At 45.6% G+C, this 19,262-nt stretch overlaps 1 protein-coding gene across 1 annotated transcript in view; it reads left to right on the top strand.

The window, feature by feature from the left end:
• Positions 1-8,704, top strand: part of LOC139264107 (interleukin-6-like) — a 39,655-nt gene extending 30,951 nt beyond the window's left edge. Inside the window, exon 6 of the mRNA XM_070880198.1 lies at positions 8,652-8,704. Coding sequence (XP_070736299.1) covers positions 8,652-8,704 — 53 coding nt within the window. The remainder of the gene's footprint in view (positions 1-8,651) is intronic.
• The last annotated feature ends 10,558 nt before the right edge of the window (positions 8,705-19,262 follow it).

The raw sequence follows: 19,262 nt of genomic DNA, 5'->3' as shown, positions 1-19,262 counted from the left end.
GCTATACCTGTGTGCCAACCTTTAATGACTGATCTCGTTGCATCACCCCTTTTTCTAATCCGCCACCATTCAGATAATATTCTGTCTTCGTGTTTTTGCCCCCAAAGTGGATAACCTCACATTTATCCACATTATACTGCATCTGCCATGCATTTGTCCACTCACCTAACCTGTCCAAGTCACCCTGCAGCCTCTTAGCGTCCCCCTCACAGCTCACCCAGTTTAGTGTCATCTGCAAACTTGGAAATATTACACTCAATTCCTTCATCCAAATCTGTGATAGGGTGGAAGGCAGGAGAGATTAAATGAACAGCAGAAACATAGAAACATAGAAAATAGGTGCAGGAGTAGGCCATTCAGCCCTTCGAGCCTGCACCACCATTCAATATGATCATGGCTGAACATGCAACTTCAGTACCCCATTCCTGCTTTCTCTCCATACCCCTTGATCCCTTTAGCAGTAAGGGCCACATCTAACTCCCTTTTGAATATATCTAATGAACTGGCCTCATTACCAGAGTCATTACCAGCACCTGCTGTCCGAAAAAATAGGGCAAAGGTTATTGTGATAGATTCACAGAACACAAAGCACACAAGCTTTTAAGATGAGTAGCTTTCTGGAACTCTCTGTGGAAGCTGTTTCTTGTCAGGTGACCTGACTGTTTATTAAACATGCCAGTGCAGTAACATAATACGTCCACAGTGTGGAACTACAGACATTACACTTCTCCCTCCTTAATGAAGAAGTTATTATAACAAACAATCATCATACATAACTTGTATGGTTATATATAACAAAGGATATGGACTTATTTTGCATATTTACAAATTAAGCTTAACCACTTGTTTTCTGTTTCGAAGTTGATATCTTCGCTCTCGAACAGAACCTTCCAAACCTGGTGTTGAATTCAAACTCATTCGAGGCTGATCCTGAGGATAGTTTTCCTCCAAGGGATGCCCTTGATTTTCATTTGAACTCACTCTAACTTCAGACTGTTTGTTTTCCTGACTCGGTCTCAGACTTAAATTCTGACTTTCTCTTGGATTTGTTTCCAGTACATTGGATGTAGGATATGCTACTGGTGTATCAAAACTATCTGATGAGTCAGAAATAATTGAATCATTCCTACCTTCAACTCCTTCCATGTCTGTATGTAAAATATGATCAATGTGAACAAACCTAACTTGTCCATGATCAAACATCTTGACCAAATATGTGCGAGGACCACATATCTTCACCATTCTTCCTGGTAACCACTTTACCCATTTATGGTGATGGTTCTTCACTCTCACCTTCTGGTTTAATTTCACACTTCCCTCTCTTACTCTACCTCTATCATGATTCTCTTTCTGTCTTAATTGTGTCTCTTCTACGGGCTGTGCCAAATTTGGTTTTAACAATGAGAATCTGGTTCGTGGCTGTCATATTAGAAACAACGCTACTGGTGTTCTACTAGTAGTTGTATGAGGAGTATTACGATACGTAATTCGAAAATTAGCCAATTTGTGATCCGATGACAACTGTGGATCCGACATTTGTTTGATGAGGGCACGTTTTACAATTTGTACAGTGCGCTCTGCTGCACCATTCGAAGCAGGGTGGTACGGTGGAACCTTGGTATGTTTCACGCCATTTTTGCTCGTGAACTGTGCAAATCGTGAACAAAATTGTGGTCCATTATCCGAAACAATTTCTTCTGGGAGGCCAAATGAAAAAAATAAACTTTGCAAAATATCTAATATTTTACTTGTTATTTTCCACATTGGAAAAACCTCGACCCACTTCGAATGGCTATCAATCACAATGAACAATTGTTGTCCTTCTAGCTCAGCAAAATCGATATGTAGCCTTTGCCACATCCTGAGAGGCCATTTCCATGACTGTAATGGTACAGGTGGTGGTTGCTTGCTTACCGATTGACATGTTGTACACTGACTCACGATGTACTCTATATCTTTATCAAGACCTGGCCACCATAAATAACTATGTGAAAAACTCTTAGTCAAGCACATTCCCAGGTGCTGGTCATGGAGGTCTCCTAATAATTTGGACCTGAATTTATTTGGTATAACTACTCTTGCACCCCACATGATGCAATCTTTATCGACTGATAATTAATTCCTACACATGAAGAATGGATGAATATCTTTGTCTATTACCTGTTTTGGCCATCCATTTGCAATATAATCATACACCTTTGACATCTCTGGGTCACGTTTGGTTGCTCTACCAATCTCTTCAGCTGTGACTGGCAGTTCATCAATGTATGAAAAATAGAACACCTCTTTTCTATCAGGTGTAACTTGTGATGGGGAAGGCAATCTAGACATAGCATCAGCATTACTGTGATCAGCTGATCGTCTGTATTCAATACCATATGTATATGCTGACAAAATCAAAGCCCATCTCTGCATTCGGGCTGCAGCTAATGTTGGAACTGAAGATTTTGGATGGAGGATTGCTGACAGGGGCTTAAGGTCCGTAACTATGGTAAACTTACAACCATACAAGTATTTGTGGAACTTCTTGACCCTAAAAATGAATGCCAAAGCTTCCCTTTCGATTTGCGCATAATTACTCTCACTGGCACTGAGAGTGCGCGAAGCAAAAGCAATTGGTCTCTCCTCCCCACTACGTGATACATGAGAGGTCACTGTCCCAACTCCATATGGAGAGGCATCACATGCTAGCTTGATCTCCTTAGATATGTCATAGTGAACTAACATGGTGCCATCTACCAATTCGCTTTTACACTCCTTGAATGCTGTATCACACTCTTTTGACCACTTTCAACGGACCTGTTTTTTCAATAGGTCATTCAGTGGATATAATACTGTAGCCAAATTTGGTAGGAACTTCCCAGAATCATACACCCAAAAATGATCGAAGTTCAGTGACATTCTTGGGAGTGGGTGCATTTCTGATTGCATCCAGCTTTCCCATGGTTGGATGTAAACCATCTTTGTCTACTCTGTACCATAATATACTCCACTGAATTTTGAAATAACTCACACTTACGAGCAAACACTCCTACTCTGTGCTTCTCTAGCCGTTTGAGGTCTTCATTCAATATGTTATCATGAATTTGCCTATTTGGTGCTGAAATCAGTATGTCATGTAAATAACATACTACTCCTTCAATATCTTGCAAAATCTGGTTCATCACCCCTTGGAATATGGCAGGGGCGGAAGATACTCCAAACGGTAGCCTATTAAATTGATATCAGCCTCGATGAGTATTTATAGACAAGCATGACTTGGACTCCTCATCCACTTCAAGCTGTAAGTAGGCATTCGTAAGATCCAACTTTGAGAAGATCTGATCACCTTTCAGTGTTGAGAACAAATCTTCTACATTTGGCAATGTGTTGGGGATATTACCTTCTAGAACCTGGTTTACAGTTACTTTAAAATCACCAAGCAATCTTATCTTAACATTGGACTTAGGTACAACAACAGTGGGTGTAGTCCAATTGCATCGATCTATCTTAGAAATAATGTTCTCAGTTTCTAGTCTTTTAAGTTCTTGTTCAACTTTCTCCTTGAGTGCATATGGAACAGAACGTGACTTGCAGTAAACCGATCTAGTATCCTTCTGTACCCTGACACTCGCCGTGAAGCCTTGGATCGGACTGCCCGTTTCGCAGAACACCTTCGGTTAATTCTTGATGACATCGTCCGTTGATGCAAATCTCGTTTCAACACGGAAAATCTCACTCCAATCCAGCTTCAGTGATCCCAACCAATTTCTTGCTAGTAAGACAGGCTTATCTTCTGCCAATACTATTAGAGACAAGCTCTGAACTTGATCCTTGTAATTCACCGGTGCGGTGATACGACCTACCACAGGAATGTTCTCTCCCGAATAGCCTCGCAGCTCTATCTTGGATTTCTCCAGTTGGAAATCACACAATTTGTCGCGGTATAGCGACTCCGGTACTACACTCACGGATGCACCCATGAGTATTTCCATGGGTATCTTGAATCCCGCAACATCTATATGGATTATGATACTTTTCGAATCACTGTCCGTTAACCTCGTGCTCCTGATGACATTCAACTTTAACATCTCCTTGTCCTGTTGGTGTTCTTCCATGCTATGTAGTCTTTGTGGACTTCTACTCATAGCTTTGAAAGCTGGCTTACCCTTCAGTCGGCATGCCTTCGCAAGTTGCCCAGTTTTCCTGCAGAAGAAACACTCTGCCTTCACATATGGACAACTTTGAGCAATGTGTTGTCCCAGGCACCGATAGTAGGACTTCAATGTTACAATTTCCAGTTTCTGAGACTTTGGGTCCCCACCGCCTTTTACTTTGAACCTTCAGGCGATTCACCTCGGTTGTCTGATGACTGAAAATAGTATGAAATTCTCGGGAATGTTGGTCGGCCATGCTCATCGGCCTAGCTGTCTGACAAGCTAAATCAAAAGTCAAGTCAGGCGTTGTCAATAACTTTCTTCTGATCGCATCATTTTTCATCCCACAAACAAAACGATCCCGCAATGCTCAGTTCTGAAAGTTTCCGAAATTACAGTGAATAGATAGCTCTTTTAATGCTACAATGTACTCACTGATATTTTCATTGGCCTTTTGATTTCGTATACCGAAACGATAGCTTTCAGCAATTTCCAAGGGTATGGAGTTGTAGTGCTGTTCCAAAAAATCTCTTAAGCATTGTGTCCTTTGGCTCGGCAGGCACAAGCAAATTTAGCAGCGTTTCATACAACTCAGTCCCAGCTTCAGTTAAGAAAATAGCGCTTTTCCATTCCAACACCGCCCGGTTCTGCTCTGCATTCTCTGGAACTTTGATTATATTTTTTTGCAGTGAAATACATTTCTAGCCAAACCACATATGCTTTGATCCTTTCCTGATCGCGTTTATATTCCCCTAAATGCCCTATCACTCCCATAGGTGCAGCCATTTTGACTCTGGCAGTTCAAACAGTGTGCTCATAATTTACCTCAAATTTGTAGGTGTAATCAAAATAAAGAACCCTCAAAGTCTCTCTGGCGGCTGGCTGAATCCTTCACCAACAAAAATTTCAGTTTTGTTTTATCCGATTATCCCATTCGCCGTCGCCATTTGTGATAGATTCACAGAGCACACAGCACACAAGCTTATAAGATGGAGCAGCTTTCCGGAACTCTCTGTGGAAGCTGCTTCTTGTCAGGTGACCTGACTGTTTATTAAACACTCTAGTGCTGTAACACAATGCGTCCACAGTGTGGAGCTACAGACATTACAATTATGATCTGAAATTATTGAACTTAATGTTGAGTCCGGAAGGCTGCAAAATGCATAATTGAAAGATAGGTGCTGCTCCTCGAACATCCATTGAGCTTCATTGGAACAGTGCAGGAGGTCAAGGACAGAGAGGTCAGAGAAGGAGTGGGACAGAGAATTAAAATGATAAGTGACCGGAAGTTCAGGGTCACGCTTGCGAACTGATTGGAGGTGTTCAACAAAACGGTCATCCAATTTGCCATTACTCAGTAGGAGTACTCTTGCCTCTGAGTGAAAAGTTTGTGGGTATAAGCCCTACTCCAGAGACATGAACACCTAATATAAACTGACACTTCAGTCCAGTACGCTGCATTGTCGGAGGTGCAATCTGATACATCCTTACTACACAGTATAAATGCACAAGAGACCCATGCTTGAGAGAAGGTCAGTCTGTGACCTGTCCTTTATTCCTTAGCACTCAAGTGATGAAGGTGGGTGGAGCTTCCCCTTTTATACCTGAAGGTCCAGGTTAGGAGTGTCTCCCACCTAGTGGTCATTATTCTCACAGTGTACAACTTAGGTCAGATTATACATGGGTTACAATGCTGGTTGAATACATGACACAATCTTTCAGATGAGATGTTAAACTGAGGTTCTGTCTGCCTGCTCGGGTGGCGTAAAAGATCCCATGGCACTACTCAAAGCACAGCAGGAGAGTTCTGCCAGTGGCCTGGCCAACATGTACCAGCAAAATAGATTAACTGGTCATTTATCTGATTGCTGTTTGTGGGATCTTGCTGTGTGCAAATTGGCTGCTGCATTGCCTACATTACAACAGTCATTATACTTCAAAAGTTCTCCATTGGCTGTGAAGCACTTTGAGATATCAAGAAAGGCTCTATATAAAGGAAAGAAATACCAGACTAATAGAAACAGAAACACTAGAATTAGGACATAACAGAAACACCAGAGATGTGGTTAGAAAGAGAAGTAGTCAGACAGATGCTTAAAAAAAATTTACATAGTAGGAAGTAGAAATATAACTGCATCAACAGTAAAGAAAAACCACAAACACTGAAAGAGGCTAAAAACAAATAGTAGAACTGTTACAAAACAAAGAAACATTGAAAGTAGAAGTTAAAAGGAAGCGGCAGCACTAAAACAATATTACACATATACAGAGAAGAGTACTCAAATATAAGGAGAAAGAAAGAGTAGGACTGGAACTTAGAAAATACAAAGCTGGAGAGCAGGTGTGTAAAGGCTAGTGTGCCGCGATGCTGTAGGTGCAGATCATAGTTAAAGTTCACAAATCACATACTGTTGAAGTCAAGTCCAAGACTTAGGCCATGTACGGCACAAAGAAAGCAGAGGTAGGCTTTAGCTTCTATCTATACACTATTGAAAATTGGCCTAGGATTAAATTATGCTTTTTTTTTTAAGTATACCAACAGTATCTCTAACAATCAAAAAGAATAGATTCGTGAGGTCTAAATTCGTTATCGCACATAAATGAGGGTGAACTGCTTGGCATTCTACGATCGTGCGACTGTTCACGTGGGTTCAGGGACCGTGCTAAATTGGTTCCAATGCCTGTTTAGCATGAAATAAACAAGCTGTCAGAACTACTGGCACGCTTTTTTGGCAGCTTATGTAATGGTGAGGGGTAGGGGCGTGGTTGGTGACAAGAAATCAGATGTCACTGGCTTCAGTTGGCACCTCTTATAGGAGAGGTAGACTGCGGCTACAACTAGCTACAGCGCTAAAGTGGCAGGCAGAAGAGATATTGGTATAGTTCCATGCTTTTCAGAAACTGCTTTGGAACTGCTGATGGAAAAGGTCAGTAGGTGGTGGACCCTCACCATTTTATGCAGCGGCAGGAAGGTATCCCGGCTAGCTTCCTAACAGTGGGCAGAGGTGGCAGAGAAAGGCAACGTCAGGAGCATTTTCCAAGGACTTGGCTGAAATGCAGAAACAAGTTCACAAGGGCTACTAAGGCAAGACTCCTAACTCATATCTCTCAATACTCTCTGCTTAGCCCTCTATTAACTGTGGTCTCAACATTCAACCCCTCCCATACCCGCTTCCCACTACGCTTCTCCAATCATTGCAGCACATTTTACTCCACTTTCTTCTGCTGCTACTGCTACACTTTACAACAGCTACTGTCATCAATCTTACTTCCCTCAGCTCCTCACACTGGTGTGTTCTTTAACACACCCCCCCAAAAATCATACCTTCTGCGCATGTGCAGATTTTTATGGGGGGGATTTTTTTTCTCCTTCCCAAGCTTCTGCTCAACTGTCAATCGCAAATGTTAATTCAAGCAGGGAGCGCCCATATCTGTGCAGTACACCCAGGGCTGAATCAGCCATTTTACAATTTAGTTTTCACGATGGAGGATGAGGAGAGTCGGCAGAGAGCCAGAAGGTTTAGCCCAGAGGCAAACGAGGCCCTTCTCGGTGCAGTAGAATGAAGATGGGCTGAATTAAACAGCAGGGGTGGATGTTGACCCCTCCCATCGGTCTTCAGAAACATTTGGAGTGAAATAGCAGAGGAGATCTCTGCCATCGACACTGTCCAAAGGACCCACACAGTGCAAGAAGAGGTTCAACAATAATTCCAGGGTGGTTCGAGTAAGTACAATTTTTATTGATGCACTCCTTCATTACTTGAATTATAAATCAGACACACTATTTGTTATCATGCTGTTGGTATAGGTAGGCTTAGTGCCACAAATGATCTTTACACATTGTTAAGATTGCTTTCTGAGATCTTAAAAGATGTTTCTGCATTTCAATGTCTTACTCATGAACCACATGCAACTTCCAGGGCCATTAAGCAGAGGACTGTATTATGTGCACACAGTATGGTATAAGTGCTTTGGTGGCTATCTGTGTGTGCCACAAGAGCAGATGAATCTTCTGGTAACCATTTCATCGTCATATTTGCAGGCAAAGAAGTTGCACAACCACCGGGAGCAGCGGAGCACAGGCGGCAGTCCACACCGAACCATGCCATTAACAGACCTCGAGGAGCAAGCGGCCGGTCTGATCGGTGCCTCAGGGAGGGCAACTGCCCATGGGGGTGCTGACCCCCTGTGGATACTGAGGCTAAGTCCTGCACACTACCCGGGCTGGGTTGGGGTAATGTGAAGCAGTGTCTGTGGACTAGGGTTGGGGCAATGTAATGCAGTGACTGTGGACTAGGGTTGGGACAATGTAATGCAGTGTCTCTGGACTAGGGTTGGGACAATGTAATGCAGTGTCTCTGGACTAGGGTTGGGACAATGTGATGCAGTGTCCCTGGACTACATATAATGGAGTAGCAGTGGTCCTTCAAATGGACCTGTGCTATGTGACCTTACTCATGTCACCCTGCCCCCTCCCCTGCTGCTAACCACTTGTCTGTTGTTTCCTACTTCCAGATGAGGAGTGCCAAATCCTTCACTGCAAGCCTCCACCTCAGGCCGTCATATAGAGGGGGAGGAGCAGAAGAAATTTGAGGGAGAGGAATGGACGGAGCAGCCTACTCCGGGGGTGGGGGAGCCGGGGGGGTGGGGCGATGTACTCTACACCTCTTTTTCCACCGATCAACACCTCATCCAGGGCCCCTAGTACTAGTGGCGTGCAACAACGCACTTCCGGAGTCGAATCCTGTATCCCATCTCTCTGGAGGGTGAGTCGGCAATATCGGTTTGCTAACAGACAGGCGGACACGCAATTGGACATAGTGGGACTGTCCAGGGCAAGCATCCAGCTCACCTGACAGCTCCTCAAGGTATTGGGTAGGATTCCCGCAAGCATCGTGATGCTCACTGCGACCATCACGGAGGTCAGGTCGCAGATTGTCCATGTGAGCCGCGAAAACTACGAGGCTGTCAATGCCCACGTGCTACTGATGGCCTCCACCAGTGACACTGCAGTCCCCAGTGTTACACCCAGACCCACACCACCAGTGACACTGCAGTCTCCAGTGTTACACCCAGACCCACACCACCTGTGACTGGCGACGCCGAGCAAGAGGCTCGTCAGTCAGAAACCGGGCCTTCCATATCCCGAGCTTCTCCAGTGGATCCACACATCGCGTCTCCATTGTCTCTCCTCCCAATAATACAGCAGGACTCTGGCCGCCTTGCTGCACAAACTCTTGGTGCCATATTGGGTAGGGTCATGACGCGAGGGAGGAGGGTGAGGGGGGGAGGGAAGAGCCGGTGGTAAAAGACAGTCGGTGCAGGGGTTGTTGTTTTGTTGTTGTTTTGTTATTTTATGAACGTTTTAAAAGTTTACTATTTCTGTTCAAGTTATCAATGTTAAATAAATTGTATTTAAGTTTCAAAATCATGTATAAGAAGTTTACAATGTTTATTAAATTCTTTTGTTCACCTTAACCATTCCCATGTAGTGTCTCATTTACAGAATAAGGGGGAATAGTCAACATGGTGGGATAAAGTGGCCAGGCAATGATTCACTCTTCAAGCAAAGCGTTCAATTATGAGCTGCTGACGTAAGGCTTTTGCATCGGCGAAAGCTCCACAAGGGTTCCCATTGGTGGTGGTGGTGGTGGTGGTGATGATGGTGGCATGGGTTCCTCGCCAGGCTCCTCTTCCTCATCTTCCTCCTCCACCTCCTCGTCCTCATCCTCCTCCTCCCCCTCTCTCTCCTGAGGTGCTCCTGCAATCCCCATTTGCAATTCCTGTCCCCTCATGATGGCTAAGTTGTGTAGCATGCAGCACACCACAATGAACTCAGAGACCTGCTGAGGGGAGTATTGCAGGCAGTCTCCAGAGTGGTCCAGGCATCGGAAGTGTTGTGTATTGATGTGTGTATCGTCCTGGTACCTTAAATGTATAATAAGCACAATGGTACACCACAGAGGGCGCTGTGGTGGGAAACCTGAAAGTACCTGCAAGAGGCAGTATAAAAGGTTGACCACCACATCTGAGAGGCACTCTGAGGCTGTTCAATAAAGGACGAAGGTCACAGCAGTTAAATTAACACCAGACCGTGTGGAGTCAGTGATTTGTGTGCTGCATACACCACATTGGCGACAAGGAAGCGGACGAACACCACGCAACCATGGCTACTCTGGGCTCACTAAAGGATTTTACCATGGGCAATGATTGGGAGGCCTTCACGGAAAGACTCGAGTACTACTTCACAGCAAACGACCTGACGGAGGACACGGACGCAATGAGAGATAAGCGTAAGGCGATATTGCTTTCCAGTTGTGGAGATGAGGTTTACTGTCTCGTCAGGGATTTGCTGGCACCCGGGAGCGCCAGGGACAAGTCATACGAGGAGCTGACTGAACTCATTCGTGACCAGTTGAAACCGAAGGAGAGCTTCCCCACGGCCAGATACAGATTTTATCACCACTGCAGACCTGAGGGCCAGGATGTCACCAAATACGCTGCGGACCTCTGAAGACTCGCGGTGCCGTGTGATCTTGGCGCACCCCTTGACGAGGCGTTGCGGGACGTTTTCGTTATGGGGATTGACCACAAGGGCCTCCTTCACAAGCTGTTAGCCACGGAACCCACAGTCACTCTGACAAAGGCCATCACCTTTAGCCGGGCATATATGACCTCGACTTGCAGCACCAAGCAAATAATCCACACAGTCTCGAACCCGCCAGGAACTGTCCACAGGATAGCACCCACCACGGACAAAACTGCAGAACGTGGCTCTGCCCGGAGCAGAGAGCACGGACCTCGGGGTCCTGGAACTCAGAGTCCGCTGAGGGGGGCCAATCAAGCAGCACCATGCTGGCACTGCGGAGGAAGCCATGAGGCTCACCGGTGCAGGTTTGCAGAATACACGTGCAATACCTGCCACACGAAAGGCCACCTTCAGCGTATGTGTAAAAGAAATCGGACTCGCCATGTGGCTGAGGAGATGGGGGGTGATCAACTGTTCAGTGAGGAGCAGGCAGACGAAGATGAGGTGTTGGGACTGTATACGTGCACCGACAATTCGCCCCCAGTGATAATGGAAGTAAAAATCAACGGAGTCCCAGTGAGTATGGAAGTGGACACGGGCTCGGGTCCATCGTTGATGAGTCAGAGAACTTTTGATAAACTGTGGATTAACCCAGCTGCACGACCCAAGCTGGTCCCGGTCACGGCGAAGCTGCGTACCTACACCAGGGAACTGATACCTGTTCTTGGCAGAGCGGAGGTGCAGGTATCCCAAGGGGACGAGACGCATGGTTTACCTCTGTGGGTCGTTGCAGGTGATGGGCTGACACTCCTCGGCCGGAGGTGGATGGAGACGGTCCGTGGGAGCTGGGAAGACTTCACCACTTCACAGGCTGCTGCTCCCCGGGGTGCTACCGTGCCCCGGGTTCCCAGAGAGCAGCGCCGACCGAGCTGGAGCTGCAGCCTCAATCCACCCACAGGCAAGCAGAGCAAGCCCCAGCCCCGGATCTCAAGCCCCAGAGATCCTGCAGCCTCAGCCCCCACAGGCAAGCAGCCCTGCAGAGACAGATCTAAGTGGGGGGGGGGGGGGGGGTGAGTCGGCGGGGCGCTGCGGGCGGGATGCGAGGGATCCAGGATGGCCGGCGGATCGGTGGGGCCCACGCAGAGGGAGAGTCGGGCGGCGGCAGCAGCTGGCGGACGATGGCCGCAGAGTAGGCCGCTACGGAGGCCGCAGGGGAGGCGGCAAGTGCGGCGGCTGGACAGGCCACGACAGCTGCAGGGGAGGCGGCTACGGTGGCTACCGGAGAAGCGACGACGACGGCCGCAGGAGAGGCAGCAAGTCAGTTGGCAGCGGAGGGGAGCGGAGGCTGCAGCGGAGGAGGGCATCCGGAGCGGCGGAGAGCAAGATGGCAGCGGCCTCGTGTCCAGAGCAGCAGAGCATCAATGATGGCGGCACCCAAGGAGAAGCCTCATGGAATCCTGCTGCATCAAAGATGGCGCCTTAAAAAGGAAATGCACCCGGAAGTCTTAAAAGGGCCTTACCATGTGGTGGTCCCCACAAAGGACTTCTGTAAGGCAAGAACGAGTCTAAAATGAGCTATGTTGATGTGAGATGGCGGATTTATAATAAGAATTAATATTTTAATGCTGAATGGTCACTGTGTTTAAGTAAAATAGTGGATATGAAGTACAATTAATGATAAGAGCTAATAAGGAAATCAGGGATCCGTTACCAGTCAATAACTATTTAACGTAACTGCTCAGTGTACCGCAACCCGTTGACGCACATCTGTACCAGATAACATGTACCATACTAACGCATTCTCTATGCCTACCTGCCTTCCGTTGGACAAACAAGGTCGAGATCCCCGTAAACGGCTTCGGGACTGGGGGGGAAGTGAGATGTTATGTATCGATGTGTGTATCGTCCTGGTACCTTAAATGTATAATAAGCACAATGGTACACCACAGAGGGTGCTGTGGTGGGAAACCTGAAAGTACCTGCAAGAAGCAGTATAAAAGGCTAACCACCACACCTGAGAGGCACTCTGAGGCTGTTCAATAAAGGACAAAGGTCACAGCAGTTAGATTAACACCAGACCGTGTGGAGTCCGTGATTTGTGTGCTGCATACACCACAGGAAGCGCTGCTTGAGCACTCCAATTGTCTGTTCGAGAATGTTGCGTGTGGCTACATGGCTCTCATTATAGCAATGCTCAGTTTCTGTCTGACGGTTCTGGAGGGGGGTCATGAGCTAGGTGATGAGGTTGTGACCTTTATTCCCCCAGCATCCAGCTCTGGCCTTGTCGTTGATGCTCAAACAGGCCTGAGACAGTGCACTCACGCAAGATGAAAGCATCATCTTTGGCTCCCTGGATATTGGGCATTCACTCTATGATGCACTGAGTATGTTCCAGATGATCTGTACGTTCATGGAGTGGAATCCCTTTCGGTTTCAGTAAACCTGTGGATTGAGTAAAGGTGCTAGTATACAGTCAATGGCACTCTGAACCTTGGGGAAGCCATCCAAAACCTATAGCCCTCTCATTCTAGGCCTCCTTGGTCATTGAGAAGTTTATGAAGTCCATCCTGCATGCACACAGTATAATAGTCACCTGGCAAATGCAGCAATGTGTAGCGTGCTGCGAGGTGGAGCATATGTTCCCTGCTGATGCCTGAAAGGAGCCGGAAGCATAAAAGGCAAGTGCCGCAGTTACCTTCACCTCGACGGGCAGGGCAGTGCTGTTGCCACTGGTAGGCTGTAGGTCTGCCTTTATGAGCTGGCATATCTCTGTGACCACCTCTTTTCAGAAGCGCAGCCTTCTAATGCACTGTGCCTCAAAGAGCTGCACGTATGAGCAATGTTCCCTGTAAACTCTTGGGGGTAAGGCTTCCTCCCCATACGTCTGCGACCTCGTCAATTACGTTCAAAATGTTCATCAATAAGCCTTCTTCCAGCTCGACGCCGTATAAATATAGCAGCCAGGAATAATGGCTGACATAGTATATAGCCCCCATTTTTTTAAATGTCCTTAAATCTCCTTTAAAACGAACGATAAACTCACATAAATCTCCACTGTGAGAAACGCAGTCCTCTTCTCCAAATCCTTTGATACACTCAACTTCTGCTCTGTTTTTAAAATGCCAACGTTAGTGCCAGATGCTCCCTGGGTCCGACCTGGGTTCAGCTGCTTTATCCTGGCGGGTTCCCAGGTAAATCAGGTGATATAGTCGATAGTTCCACCCGGGGAGCTAGCGCAGTGTTGCACGCTGATTGACGCCATCCAAACGGTGAAAATATCGGGTGGGAGCTAAGTTTTAGCGCGCCGCAAAACCACTGCCGAAAGTTGCGCCTAGACGCAAAATGTTATGAGCCTCGTTTAGCGCCAAAAAATTAGTTTATGCCATTCGGCCAAGTGCTAAACTGGTTGCAAATCACTCGAAAATCCAGCCCGGAACATTTAAAGTGTCAGTAAGCAGAACAAATGTTGACAGTAACACTATTTGGTTTCTGTGTCAGCTTCTTCCGTTGCCAGATGGATGGGGACCAGGATGAGGTTGAGGACCAGGAATACAGCGTACATAGAAACATAGAAACATAGAAAATAGGTGCAGGAGTAGGCCATTCGGCCCTTCTAGCCTGCACCGCCATTCAATGAGTTCATGGCTGAACATTCAACTTCAGTACCCCATTCCTGCTTTCTCGCCATACCCCTTGATCCCCCTAGTAGTAAGGACCTCATCTAACTCCTTTTTGAATATATTTAGTGAATTGGCCTCAACAACTTTCTGTGGTAGAGAATTCCACAGGTTCACCACTCTCTGGGTGAAGAAGTTCCTCCGCATCTCGGTCCTAAATGGCTTACCCCTTATCCTTAGACTGTGACCTCTGGTTCTGGACTTCCCCAACATTGGGAACATTCTTCCTGCATCTAACCTGTCTAACCCCGTCAGAATTTTAAATGTTTCTATGAGGTCCCCTCTCATTCTTCTGAACTCCAGTGAATACAAGCCCAGTTGATCCAGTCTTTCTTGATAGGTCAGTCCCGCCATCCCGGGAATCAGTCTGGTGAACCTTCGCTGCACTCCCTCAATAGCAAGAATGTCCTTCCTCAGGTTAGGAGACCAAAACTGTACACAATACTCCAGGTGTGGCCTCACCAATGCCCTGTACAACTGTAGCAACACCTCCCTGCCCTTGTACTCAAATCCCCTTGCTATGAAGGCCAACATGCCATTTGCTTTCTTAACCGCCTGCTGCACCTGCATGCCAACCTTCAATGACTGATGTACCATGACACCCAGGTCTCTTTGCACCTCCCCTTTTCCTAATCTGTCACCATTCAGATAATAGTCTGTCTCTCTGTTTTTACCACCAAAGTGGATAACCTCACATTTATCCACATTATACTTCATCTGCCATGCATTTGCCCACTCACCTAACCTATCCAAGTCGCTCTGCAGCCTCACAGCATCCTCCTCGCAGCTCACACTGCCACCCAACTTAGTGTCATCCGCAAATTTGGAGATACTACATTTAATCCCCTCATCTAAATCATTAATGTACAGTGTAAACAGCTGGGGCCCCAGCACAGAACCTTGCCTGCCATTCTGAAAAGTACCCATTTACTCCTACTCTTTGCTTCCTGTCTGACAACCAGTTCTCAATCCATGTCAGCACACTACCCCCAATCCCATGTGCTCTAACTTTGCACATCAATCTCTTGTGTGGGACCTTGTCGAACGCCTTCTGAAAGTCCAAATATACCACATCAACTGGTTCTCCCTTATCCACTCTACTGGAAACATCCTCAAAAAATTCCAGAAGATTTGTCAAGCATGATTTCCCTTTCACAAATCCATGCTGACTTGGACCTATCATGTCACCTCTTTCCAAATGCACTGCTATGACATCCTTAATAATTGATTCCATCATTTTACCCACTACCGATGTCAGGCTGACCTGTCTATAATTCCCTGTTTTCTCTCTCCCTCCTTTTTTAAAAAGTGGGGTTACATTGGCTACCCTCCACTCCATAGGAACTGATCCAGAGTCAATGGAATGTTGGAAAATGACTGTCAACGCATCCACTATTTCCAAGGCCACCTCCTTAAGTACTCTGGGATGCAGTCCATCAGGCCCTGGGGATTTATCGGCCTTCAATCCCATCAATTTCCCCAACACAATTTCCCGGCTAATAAGGATTTCCCTCAGTTCCTCCTCCTTACTAGACCCCCCGACCCCTTTTATAACCGGAAGGTTGTTCGTGTCCTCCTTCGTGAATACCGAACCAAAGTACTTGTTCAATTGGTCCGCCATTTCTTTGTTCCCCGTTATGACTTCCCCTGAGTCTGACTGCAGGGGACCTACGTTTGTCTTTACTAACCTTTTTCTCTTTACATATCTATAGAAACTTTTGCAATCCGTCTTAATGTTCCCTGCAAGCTTCTTCTCATACTCCATTTTCCCTGCCCTAATCAAACCCTTTGTCCTCCTCTGCTGAGTTCTAAATTTCTCCCAGTCCCCAGGTTCGCTGCTATTTCTGGCCAATTTGTATGCCACTTCCTTGGCTTTAATACTATCCCTGATTTCCCTTGATAGCCACGGTTGAGCCACCTTCCCTTTTTTATTTTTATGCCAGACAGGAATGTACAATTGTTGTAGTTCATCCATGCGGTACATGTGTAATATGTCTTGAGTCTTGCTCCCCAAATATTTGATGCAATTCAAGGGGGTGAAATTCTGTTTGTTTGGGAGGTTAATTTTTGAAAGTTGGAAAAATTCACTTGGTAAGCAATAAAATTTTTAGAGCATTCCACTAACTGTCAAGTTACTGGATGACGTATGATTTGTGCCACTTAAAGCCTTCATAATCTCAACCTTTTCTATCTCTGTAACCTTCTCCAGCCCGACAACCATTCGAGAACTGTACATTCCACACATTTTACACAAGATTTGTATTGGACATCCTCCAAGGGATACATAAATGAGCTGACATATGTAATGTAGCAAGGGTTTCTAAGGGTATATAAAAGGGAAAAGAGTGGCTAAAGTAAATGTTGATCCCTTAGAGGACGACACAGGGGAATTCGTGATGGGGAACATGGAGATGGCAGAAACTCTGAACAAATATTTTGCATCAGTCTTTACGGTAGAGGACACTAAAAATATCCCAACAGTGGATCGTCAAGGGGCTATGGAGGGTGGTGGGGGAAGAACTTAACACAATCACAATTACTAAGGAGGTGGTACTCAGTAAGATAATGAGACTAAAGGCTTGTATTCTAGGGTCTCAAGAGAAGTAGCGGCAGAGATAGTGGATGCATTGGTTGTAATTTACCAAAATTCCCAGGATTCTGGGGAGGTCCCAGCAGATTGTGAAACTGCAAATGTAACGCCCCTATTTAAAAAAGGAAGCGGACAAAAAGCAGGAAACTATAGACCAGTTAGCCTAACATCTGTGGTTGAGACAATGTTGGAGTCCATTATTAAAGAAGCAAAAGCAGGACATTTGGAAAAGCATAATTTCAGTCAGGCAGAGTCAGCATGGATTTATGAAGGGGAAGTCACATTTGACAAATTTGCTGGAATTCTTTGAGGATGTAACGAACAGGATGGATAAAGGGGAACCAATGGATGTGGCATATTTGAACTTCCAGAAGGCATTTGACAAGGTGCCACATAAAAGGTTACTGCACAAGATAAAAGTTCACGGGGTTGGGTGTAATATATTAGCATGGATAGAGGATAGAGGATTGGCTAACTAAGAGAAAACAGAGAGTCAGGATAAATGGTTCAGTCTCGGGTTGGCAATCAGTAACTAGTGGGGTGCCACAGGGATCAGTGCTGGGACACCAACTATTTACAATCTATATTAACGACTTGGATGAAGGGACCGAGTGTAACGTAGCCACGTTTGCTGTTGATACAAAGATGGGAGGAAAAGCAATGTGTGAGGAGGACACAAAAAACCTGCAAAAGGACATAGACAGGCTAAGTGAGTGGGCAAGAGTTTGGCAGATGGAGTATAATGTTGGAAAATGTGAGGTTATGCACTTTGGCAGAAAAAAATCGAAGAGCAAGTTATTATTTAAAAAGAGAAAAATTGCAAAGTGCTACAGCGGGACCTGGGGATCCTGCTGCATGAAACACAAAAGGTTAGTATGCAGGTACGGCAAGTGATCAGGACGGTCAATGGAATTTTGGCCTTTATTGCAAAGGAGATAGAGTATTAATGCTGCAAAAACCCTAGAGGAGTATAGAAAGTACAGGAGTGCAATTAAAAAGGAAATGAAGAAAGCAAAGAGAGAGCATGAAAAAATGTTGACAAATAAAATCAAGGAAAACCCAAAAATGTTTTATAAATATATTAACTGCAACGAATGAAAGAGTAGAGCACATTAGAGACCATAAAGGTAATCTGTGTATGAGGGTGGAAGATGAGGGTATGGTTCTTAATGAATACTTTGTGTCTGTTTTCACAAAAGAAAGGGGTGATGCAGACATCGCAAAAAGGGAGGAGGAGTGTGAAATATTAGATGAAATAAATATAGTGAAAGAAAAAGTATTAAGGGGTTTAGCAGCTTTGAAAGTGGATAAATCCCCAGGCCCGGATGAATCCCAGGCTGTTGAGAGAAGCAAAAGAGGAAATAGCAGAGGCTCTGACCATCATTTTCCAAACTTCTCTGGCAACAGGTGTGGTGCCGGATTATTGGAGGACTGCTAATGTAGTATGTTTGTTTAAAAAGGGAGAAAGGGATAGACTGAGTAATTACAGGCCAGTCAGCCTAACCTCGGTGGTGTGAAAATTATTGGAAAAAATTCTGAGGGACATGATAAATTGTCATTTAGGAAGATATGGATTAATCAAGGACAGTCAGCATGGATTTGTTAAGGGAAGGTCGTGTCTGACTAACTTGATTGAATTTTTTGAGGAGCTAACAAGGAGGGTTGATGAGGGTAGTGCATCTGATGCAGTGTATATGGATTTTAGCAAGGCTTTTGATAAGGTCCCACATGGCAGACTGGTCACTAAAGTAAAAGCCCATGTGATACAGGCCAAAGTGGCAAGTTGGATCCAAATTTGGCTCAGAGGCAGGAAGCAAAGGATAATGGTTGATGGGTGTTTTTCTGACTGGAAGGCTGTTTCCAGTGGGGTTCCACAGCATTCAGTAGTAGGTCCCTTGTTTTTAGTGGTATATATCAATGATCTAGACTTGAATTTAAGGGGTATGATTAAGAAGTTTGCAAATGATACTAAAATTGGCTGTGTGGTTGATAATGAAGAAGACAGCTGCAGACTGCAGGAAGATATCAGTGTACTGGTCAGGAGGGCAGCACATTGGCAAATGGAATTCAACCTGGAGAAGTGTGAGGTAATGCATTTGGGAAGACTAACAAGGTAAGGGAATACACATTAAATAGTAGGACACTGAGAAGTGGAGAGGAACAAAGGGACCTTGGAGTGCAAGTCCACAGATCCCTGAAGGTAGTAGGCCAGGTAGATAATATGGTTCAGAAGGCGTGCAGAATACTTGCATTTATTAGCTGAGGCATAGAATACAAGAGCAGGGGGGGTTATGCTTGAACTGTATAAAACAATACAGGTTGAACCTCCA

The sequence above is a fragment of the Pristiophorus japonicus genome, chromosome 5, assembly GCF_044704955.1.
Source record: "Pristiophorus japonicus isolate sPriJap1 chromosome 5, sPriJap1.hap1, whole genome shotgun sequence".
Classification (NCBI taxonomy): domain Eukaryota; kingdom Metazoa; phylum Chordata; class Chondrichthyes; family Pristiophoridae; genus Pristiophorus; species Pristiophorus japonicus.
Note: the sequence above shows the minus strand (reverse complement) of the source record. Positions and strands in the feature narration are given on the sequence as shown.